The sequence below is a fragment of the Eutrema salsugineum genome, unplaced genomic scaffold (assembly GCF_000478725.1).
Source record: "Eutrema salsugineum unplaced genomic scaffold, Eutsalg1_0 scaffold_7, whole genome shotgun sequence".
In the NCBI taxonomy this organism is placed as follows: domain Eukaryota; kingdom Viridiplantae; phylum Streptophyta; class Magnoliopsida; order Brassicales; family Brassicaceae; genus Eutrema; species Eutrema salsugineum.
Genome location: NW_006256486.1, coordinates 4,879,469 through 4,890,270, shown reverse-complemented (window position 1 = coordinate 4,890,270; position 10,802 = coordinate 4,879,469). Strand labels below are relative to the sequence as shown.

General features: G+C 33.5%; 1 protein-coding gene across 1 annotated transcript; it reads left to right on the top strand.

Annotated features, from left to right (window-relative positions):
- Positions 1–7,788: 7,788 nt before the first annotated feature.
- LOC18011071 (4-substituted benzoates-glutamate ligase GH3.12) lies at positions 7,789–10,279 on the top strand. Its single transcript, XM_006393312.2, has 4 exons — positions 7,789–8,072; positions 8,174–8,275; positions 8,701–9,473; positions 9,554–10,279. The coding sequence occupies exons 1-4, from the start codon at positions 7,804–7,806 to the stop codon at positions 10,111–10,113; spliced, it is 1,704 nt and encodes a 567-aa protein (XP_006393374.1). The 5' UTR covers positions 7,789–7,803; the 3' UTR covers positions 10,114–10,279.
- The last annotated feature ends 523 nt before the right edge of the window (positions 10,280–10,802 follow it).

Sequence of the window (10,802 nt, the reverse complement as noted above, 5' to 3'; positions counted from 1 at the left end):
GAGCGTAGTTATACCAAGTTTTCCTGACCAAAACTAAACATTTACATTGTTGATACACTTAAAAGCAACACATCATTTTATTTTATTTTTTAGCATTGTTTACAAATTGTCTAATAGAAAATAAATAGGTATAAGTAACAACAAACACTTCGATTTTCCATTGAACTTCTGAGAACAACGATTTGAGAGAGAGAACAATAGATATGCCACTCCTTCGCGAACCTCGTAATCATTTGACTGGATTTTGCCACCTGCATTGTCCAGTAGCAAGTATCGCACATATTGGGGGGTTCCTCCATGGATCCGTATATAACAAGATTGGATCCTTTGAGATTTCGTTAAAATCCCTAAGGGCCACTTTAGCAGAACAGTAATCTTGTACGCAATTACTGATTATCTTCTTTAGTATTTCAGTTTTCAGATACTTCTTGGGTCTATGTTAGATAAAAGAGGGCACAACTCCCTAAAAACTCTTGCAGTCGCCGTTGGAAAATAGTAAAACATCACATTTCCAAATACAATAGTCTACTGTAGTTGTACCAAGTAATCCCGAGTAAAACATCACATCTCCAATTAAAGGAGTTCAGAATAACTAAACCATGTTATAACCTGCAGTACTTTCAGAGGCACCTGCAGCATTTTCAGCTCCAGTATTTTTACCTGCAGTAAAATAGGAATAAATTCCATAAGATTCAGGGCGATGCTTATTACTCATCTTCACCTTCTTAGACTTCAGTCGATGCTCTCCAACGGATGGATGCTTTTTCTGCTGTTTTGCCCCCCTCTTTTTCTCGTGTTCCAGGGGTAAAGCACTCAATTGCTTTATATCATCGGGGACAACCCAGTGTGACTTGTGTGGGACTGATAAATCGTTCGGTTAAATAATACTTCGAACACAAGTCCTCTACGTATATACCCTCTTCTCTGTCTGGTCGCTTCATGTAATGCTCAAGTGCGGCTAAGGCATGCACACAAGGATACTTGTCTATATCAAACCACTTGCACGAGCAAGTTTTACTTTTCAAGTTCACCGTGTAATTCATCCCATCGTTTCCGATTATACTGTATTCAATCTGACTGATGTTTAGGTGACAGTTAGCCTCTTCCCTTCAGCACATCTACTGTGAAATATATTCTCAACAAAAGCCACCAGTTTACGTCCTGGTGGCGTAGAAGCAGTCTCGTTCCTGTGCTTGTTAAACTACTCACACAACTACGCAACAATCTTATCCACCATAGGTAATAAGCATAGCCTCCTTGCATCCTTAAATACACTATTCAAAGATACCACAACGTTACTAATCTCTAGGTTGTACCTATATCCTGGAAAATAGCACCTGGCCCGTTTCGGTACTTCTACACGCCTTTCTAGATACTCGGTCACTTTAGGATACTTTAATGCCATACTCGTATAATGATCAAGAAACTCGGCCTCTGTATACTGTCTTGCGCACTCCATGAATATCTCGGCAACTATTTCTCTATCCCTTGAAACTTGCAATTTCACATTCTGGCTCAGATGCCAGATGCAAATACCCATGTTTAGCTTCCGGGTAAACCTCAGCTACTGCATTGATGAGGCTTACATTTCTGTCAGAAACAATAACCAATTCAGGACTATCGGGTATAACAGTTTTCAACTCCCTGAAAAACCAGCCATTACTGTCATTTTTTTCTGCATCAATTACTCCAAAAGCAATCGGATAATTGTGACGATTACCATCCTGACAAGCAGCAAAGACTAGCTGACAACCCATTCTGGCTTTAAAAAAAGTTGCATCAACAGTTACCACTTTCTTCATTGCTACAAACCCGTCAATGCAAGTTCCCAAAGCGACAAATAAGAACTTGAATCTTTGTTGTCCGTCCAGTAACACATTGTGTTTTGTACCTGGATTCACCTGCTCTAGCATGTACAAATACGAGTACAGATCTCTGTAGCTGTCTTCAGGATAACCACGACTCAGAGATTTAGCTTTTTGTATTCCTCTCCATGCGGTAGAGTATGACACACTCACAGAAGCATTATTTTTAACTATAACCATGACATCGTGAGGAGTTGGTGTATCTAATCGACCTGGATAGGCTTCCTTAACAACAGATGCTACTAATCCTGGTGTTCATTTCCTTTGTTTGCTGTTTGTACTCGCACTGGCCCGAGAACAACTATGCATCTTCCAGTATATTGTAACAGAAAAACAGGGTGTATTCGCATCTTTCCAAGCTCGTAAATACAATTTACACCCCGTTTCACTGTATTTCACCACGTATTGCTTCTTATCTGAATTCTTTATATTCAGACCAAAACAATTCTGATGTGAAGCTCTATACAATAAATCTATCAAATCTTGTTTACATGCAAATGGTTGCCCTACTCTCAGATTCATACCATCATCTCATTCAAAATATTGTGTTTCTACTTCAGCACGGGGACCATCATCAAAATCAAACCGTCTGTATTCTTCCTCCTCGTTATCAAACTTCGCTTTATCATCATCTACTCCATTGCCATCATCTTCTCCATTGTCACATGATACATCATCACCACCTTCTCCATTGTCACGTGTTACATCATCACCATCTTTTCCCTCGTCAACATCATCATCATCAGCTTCCTCTATCACCGCGACATTCTGTTGATGTTGTTCTGCTGAACAGTTGCCTGTGTAAATAGGAAGTACACCATTATTTAATCCACCATTACCTAAACGCGACCCCCCCCCCCGTAATTGATATCAACTGAACTTACCCTCTCAACTCTTGAAAATTCCTCTCCAACTTCAACACCTTTGATGACCTCTACATGAATAATACTTATGCGTCCCTCTTTATCCAATGAGGGCAGGAACACAGCTAGGTCATCGTCATCCGAAATATAGAATTTTTTCTGAGTTTGCACTAGTACCGAAATGTAACTCAGTTTCAGCTTACTCGAAGATTCGACAATCCCAACCTTCGTGCATATCTTATCCACTAAATCAGAATAAGTAATCTCCTCCAAAGTTGATGACTTAAACATTACACCATACATGGAAGCTGGTGTTGAAATCCATTTATCCTTCGAAGTTGAATAATATTCCCCGTAATCAAAAAATAAGTTCATAATCATTATCACCTGGAAAAATAACACATACACCATACTCAATTGCATAAAAATTGGACTTTCCAGTTGTACGCAAGTGATACCATGTTTCCAGTTGTTTCCAGTTGTACGCAAGTTATACCAATTGTTACTCTCTCTCTCTCGTCCTCCTCTCACTCCAGGAAAATACTCTAATCTAACTCCCATTTACTGCAGTATAACATCTAAACCTGCAATCCACTAATTTCCATAGTCTACAATTCCCTATTCAATAATCGAATTTAATCCCCAATAGTGTTCTAGGGAAACGACTTCCTAAAATCAAAACGAGATAATATAATCCAACCACAGAAATGTCAATTACCTCGATTAGACTTCAATGTCGGATCAGTGCAGCAAAATGTCAAGAAGGACTCGATGATCTCTCGTTCTCTCTGTCGGGATCGCTGGGAGAGGAAGCTGGTCAAAGATGGTTTAAAGATGGTCCACAAAGCCTGTTTCCCCTGAGCTCTTCCTGATTGGATAAATTTTTAGCGCCTAATATTCGTCTACACCCTCCTGATTGGTCAATTTTCTAGACGCTCGTTTCTGATTGGCTAGTTGTGCTTATATCTCATTGGCTGAAATTTGGTAAACCGCTCTTCATTGGTTCATCAACGCTTAATTATCATTGGCCGAATTTCTATTTCTAATTTTCTTCTATAGAAAATTACAAGGACTACTTCGACATTTCCAAGCTCATTAAAAGGTGAGGGGCCCGCAAGGGGTACGAGAGAATAAAGAGGTATACGTCTGAATAAATAATTCCTCAAAGGAGTGTTTCAGGTTATTCCTCGATAAGAAGATTAAAAGATATGTAAGAGGAAGAAGAACAAGAAGTCAAAGAAGAAGAAGTAGAAGTAGAAGTCAAAGACGATAAAGAAGAAGAATGAAAAAACGAGGAAGAAGAAACCCCAAAAGATGAATAAGAGGAAGAAATGAACTTGATAGAAAAGAGAAAGAAGAAAAATGCATTGAAATAGGATAAGGAAGTAGAATACGAGTAAAAACCAGAAAAAAAAAAGACGGGAGAATAATGGATCAAACACAATTAAAAAGAATAAAGAAAATATGAAGAAGAAAAAGCTGAAAGATAAAGATTATGAAGAAGAATTAAACAAAGAAGGAGAAAACGAGGAAGAAGACAAATCAGAAGAGAAAGAAGAAGTAGAAATCGAATCAATGAAGAAGAGAAAGAAAATATGAGGAATAAGAAAACCAAAAGATTAATAAGAGTAAAAAGAAGAAAAGGCAAAGACGATCAAAAAGAAATTTTATTTTTATACATGATTCTGTAAGAAATAAATTCTTCCCTATAATATGGTCTTATATTCATCTATTTTCTATTGGAATATTATTAAATGTAATTGGTGTCTAAATATATTGGAAATAAAGGAGTAATTCCTAAATATCTTTACTTTGATGGATGGTTGAGATTAAATCTATGGAAACCCTAATGAGGAATTAGGTCTTCTCTCCACCTATAAATACTTGTCATTAGACCATCATATATGCAAGATTTAATTAAGAGAAACAACACCTAAAAGTTCTAGGCAAGGGGAGAGAAATTTAATCACCTAGCTTAACCATTTCATCTTCCATCCAAGACTTCATCCAAGGAGGATCCTTTTCTCTTTACAACTATGAATGCAGGTAATTCTATAAACCTTCTTATGAATCTATTATGTGATCATCTAGTTGTTTAAAGATCTTGGGGTTCATGTAAAGTTTTCACTTACAGATTCTTCTTATTGTTAATACGTAACGTAATTGTCTTAGCTTTTAGTTATAACTGTTGTTGGTTTTTGTTGTCTTACAGTGCATAGGTGTTTCCTGTCTTCCCTTGTATATTTTGAACGTGATTATCGTATCATCTCTACGTAGGTGTTAGAATATTGATACTTACGATCTATCTACACCGATATTAGATGGTTGGAAGACAATGAAAAAGAATAAAAAAAAGATGATAAAAAAAAAACAACCAAAAGATAAAAAAAAGGAAAAAAACGAATAGCTATTATGTGGAAATAAAGAATTTGTGTTTGTCTTAATTCAATTGATTTGTGTATTTCATACACTTATTTAATATTGCATTTTGGGTGTTTTATTTTATAGGTTTATTTTGTTTGATCATAATTGTTCTAATTCTTTTAATTCATATATAATATAATAATATAAAGTTTTGTTTTACAAGTTTAAACCTTTTGGGGATGCGCATAAGGCGCCTAGTTAGTGATACTACAAAATAAAAGAGACTAAAGCTTAAAAAACCCTCAACTATTTAATATTTGCCAGTTTTCTACTTTAACTTTTTGTGTTGCTAGAAACCTACATAAACTAATTTTTTGGATAAAAAAACTACCTGAAATATTTTATAGTTCCAGTTTTCATTCCACGATTTCACAGCCGTTAACGGTCAAACGGAATTAGTAAACTCCGTTATTTTTCAAAACAAGAAAAAGCTGAAAAAATCTTCAACTATTTAATCTTTGTCAAAAAAATACCTGAACTTTTTACGTTATCAGAAATCCACATTAGCTAATTTTGGTTTTTGTTTTTTAACATTAAATGACACTTAAAAGCCAACATATCAAAGAGTTTACAACAACTAAAAAAAAAAAGTTATCACCAATAGAATTCGAAATAAATTACGACATATTTTTTTTGAAATTACGATATATTTATGACTAAAGATTCTGTAGATGTGTGTTTCATTTTTGTTTTTGGGCTGATTTAATCTCCACTAAGATGATCTTCGTAGATGATTAAAAATATCTATCATACTTTATTTCAGTTGATCACCTACTAATTTATATTTATTACTCTATTATGAGCCACTGAGATCACTGTTCAAAGAGTCGATTAGTTAAGAGTTTATATTCAAATCGCCTTTCAGAATAAATGTGGTCTACGATGAGAAATAAACCAATACCAAATGAATAACCATCAGCGAATGAATCTGGGGAGAACTATTAATGGATGTGAAGTAGTGGGGTAGAAGCTGGAACCATATAATATTTCAGGTTTTTTGACATTGAAAAATTAGTTTGTGTGGGTTTTTGGCAACATTAAAAATTCAGGTATTTTTTGGCAAAGATTAAATAGTTGAAGATTGTTTTTAGTTTTTTCTTGTTTTGGAAAATAACGGAATTTACTAATTCCGTTTGATCGTTAACGACCGTGAAATCGTATTGTGAAAAATGAAACTATAAAATATTTCAGGTAATTTTTTATACCAAAAAATTAGTTTGAGTAAGTTTCTGACAACGCAAAAAGTTATTAACAAATATTAAATAATTGAGGCTTTTTTAAATTTTTTTCCCCAAAATAAAACGTACATCTAGAGAGAATGAGAGTAGATGACAAGTGAATAAACGTAAGACATGTGAGAAGAGGCCATGTTTTGCGGCAATTATCACGAGGGTCACTTTGTGACTTTCTAATCTCGATGTCTTTGTGTCGATCTTTACCAGGTCCTATTATTCTGTCATTATAGGTTATTATTATTATACTAAACAAATCAGATCATTTTCTACCTGCCTGGGATTCAGCTATCATTTTCTTTATATAATAAACCCTCTTGATTTGATTTAATTTAATGACAGCTTAGTCAAGATTAAGATATTTCCTAATCCATTCGGAACTACTTTTGAAGATTAGGTCTCTATATTATTATTTTTAAGATATTACATAATCATTTATTTAAATTAACATTTATTTATTAGATATTACATAAATAAATCATACAAATACAGAAAATTCAATTAAATATAGAATAGTTAGGAAAAAATATTTTCTCCGCAATATAATAGATAATTACATAGATTTTATTTGAATATATATGGATATAAATCAAAAGTGTATATAATTTCTTTACTTATTAAAATATTAGAATATATTCTATTATTTTAAATAATAATTAATCTATATATTAAAAAAATCTATTTAAACTTTTGCAATATTTTCCCTTTGTATTTTTATAATTACTTATTTTCATTTTTGAAAATTAATTCAATTATTTTATAAAAATTTGAAATATGTTTTTGAAATTTAAATTGTATTTTTTACGGATTGTTCGAAAAAATATTTTAGACCATTGCGAAATAGATTAAGTAAACGGGTTAGTACATTTTGACAATTTTATATATAATCTGTATTAGCATATATTATAGAGTTCATTAACTAAAAATGATAGTTTTGATCTTTAATAAAATATTCACAATCAAATTCTTATTTTATGGATGTATATATTTAGATTCTAATCCATGTTGGTATCTCTATAAGTATGTAATTAATATTACATCAATTCCATATTTAAAAACTACTAATAATTAAAATGCATAATAAAACTACCTCAAATTTCTATTCGATAGATATATATACACGTAAATATTAGTTACGTGATATTTATATATGTATAGTTATCTAATTGCCACCAAATTTTATTTATTTGCCACTAATTTTAACTTTACTAAAATTTTTAAAATTAAATTTTAAAGATAATTTTAAAAATAGTATTCTGCACTGTGCGGGTTAATTCCATGACTTTATATTTGATAACAAAAAGAAGGTATGACATCTAACTATTGATTAATAGATAAACAAATCAACTCGTCGTTCCGAAGCTTTCTTCATATAAAGAAACCCTTTACCTTCAGGTGACATCAAAGATCAAACCAAATATGAGTCTAAGTTTCGATCTCATGGATCTGGAGACGTTAACGTTGAATGCTAAGCAAATACAAGACGATGTTTTAAAGGAGATACTCACACTTAACGTCCACACTGAATATCTCCAACGTTTTCTTCATGGGAGCTCTGATAAAGAGCTCTTCAAAAAGAATGTACCGGTCGTCAGTTATGATGATGTTAAGCCTTATATCGAACGTGTTGCCAACGGAGAGCCATCAGATGTCATATCAGGAAATCCCATCACTGGATTTTTCCTAAGGTAAAAACTCTAGATATTAGTATTGATTCGCTTGGTGATCATGAATTTTTATAAACTAACATAATGCTCTAATGGTTGTGAACTTGTGGATCGTTATGTAGTTCCGGAACATCAGGAGGAAAACATAAGATACTCCCCATGAACAATAAGTTCTTTGAGAACATGATACAACTCAATGCTCTCTCGTTCCCTTTTATCTCCAGGTAATTAACTCTAGATAGTGTACATTTTTTTTTCTTTTTTTTGAAACCTAATACATCTTATTTCTTCCAAATATATCTTAAATTAACAGAAAATTTAGTTTTTGTTCCAAGCCTCACACACTAATATTAAAATTCCAAAAGAACCACAAATTATTGTGTTGTGTGAGAATGCTTTTTTACCCTAACTGAATTACAAATATAACTATATAGTTTAAGGATTAGATTTTTCATATGAAGAAACGGTTTCAAATATGAATTTTTGCTATTATTGAAAATTTTAAATTAATAAATGGTGCTAACTTTAGAATTTTTTTTTTTTAAAGTTAAAACTAAGTAGCATAAATCTAAAGTAATCTTGGGACCATTAGAAATATCACCATCACCAATATTAATCTCTATTTTTAAATTAATTATGGTCTGTATAGGTATATGGATGGTGCCAAGCAAGAAAAGGAGATGAAGATTAATTTCTGTAGACCGTTATCCAAAACTCCTTCTGGTTTGCCAGTTTCTGGGGCACTTTCAAGCTTTGTGACGAGCGATTATTGTAAGAACCGACCGAAAGAGATGTATACAAGCCCCAAAGATGTCACATTATGCCCAGCTAACAAGCAGAGTATGTATTGTCATCTTCTATGTGGGCTCGTCCAGAGAAACGAGGTTACAAGTATAAGTGCTTGCTTTGCCTCTACCTTGGCTCATGCAATCAATTTTCTTGAAACTCACTGGAAAGAACTGTCTAGTAATATACGATATGGTCATGTTAGTGACTGGATTACAGACCGTCGCTGTAGGGATTCGGTCTCCATCATCCTCGGAGAACCTAATCCAGAACTGGGAAATTTGGTTGATTACGAGTGCAGCCAGAAATCATGGGAAGGTATAATCACACGGCTTTGGCCCAAAGCCAAGTTTCTTTATTGCATTGCTACAGGACAGATGACTCAGTACATTCCAACATTGGATTTTTACTCGAACCAGCTTCCTATATTTTCCATGGTCTATGGATCATCAGAAACTATGTTGGGGATAAACGTGGATCTGTCATGCAAACCACATGATGTGTCATACACATGTCTACCCAACATATCCTATTTTGAATTCTTAGAGGTTGATGAGGAAAACAAGGATGAGATTGTTGACCTTGTGAACGTTAAGTTAGGTTGCTACTATGAGCTGTTGGTCACAAATTATTTTGGTGAGTTTACATAAACGACTTTCTTCTTATATCTACTTTCAATTCATCAAAACCAAATAATCACTTTTTTTTCTTGCTAGGTTTACATAGGTATAAGGTTGGAGATATTTTAAAGGTGACTGGATTCTATAATAGTGCACCTCAATTTCGATTCATACGTAGAAAAGAAATGGTCCTAAGCATTCAGACCGAGATAACTACTGAGGAACATCTTTTAAAGGCATTGGAACATGCGACACTTGTTCTTGAATCTTCAAACCTGATGTTGATTGGAAGCACATGTTATGCTGATCTCTCTACTATTCCAGGTCATTATGTTTTTTACTGGGAACTCAAATCCAAAAACATCAATGACGTTGAGCTTGATAACAATGTAATGGTGGAGTGTTGTTGTGTTATGGAGGAATCGCTTAGTGATCTTTATAGAGTATTTAGGAGTAAAGATGGATCAATTGGAGCTCTGGAGATAAGAGTTGTACAAGAAGGAACGTTCGATTCTCTCATCGAGTTTTTCATTTCACAGGGTTCTTCGATGTCTCAATACAAGACACCTATATGCATAAAATCTTCCGAGGCTTTAACAGTTCTTGAAGACAAGGTTCTATCTCGGTTCTTTAGCGACAAATGTCCGCATCTTTGATGATATCGAGAGCACTCTACATGACTGGCCTTGAATCATCCACTACCTCCATAAAAAGCACAGTGGCCAAACCATCAGCTCTCAACTGAATCTGTCCATCTATGGCTTTTACCATGTTTTTATTTCCGCTGTTAAGATCAATATTTAGAAAAATAATCGCCGGAAACAGACCTTCTATATAAAGAGGTTTTTTTAAAATTTATTATTTAATTATTTGCTTTTGATAAAGGATGTATATTTACAGTTCAAAATTTACTTGACGAATTTCAGGATTTTTTGTGTGTTTCATATTTTTCCTATTAATGAAGAACTTTTTTGTTTACCTATTTTACATCCAACTTTAGAGTGGCAGAAACCCTTAAAAGCATTCTCCATATTGGTCGATCAAATTCTTGATAACAAGATGATTGAGTTTAGTGACACAAGAAGAAAGAATCAATGACTTTGAGATTTGGGTATGAAAGTTATATGAAATTCGGACACATGGAAGGTAATAAAGTCGTATGTCCGAAATATATCCAAAAATGTTGAGATTCCTAAATCTAATAACATGTAAGTTGTAATATGAAATTTTTTTGCTTCCTATAACATTTCAATGATAAAGATTAAACCGTCCAAAATAATTTGGAATTTTGCTTTAAATGCCATGGGAGAGGGCGAATAAGTGCTCTAACAAAAGAGTAATAGTA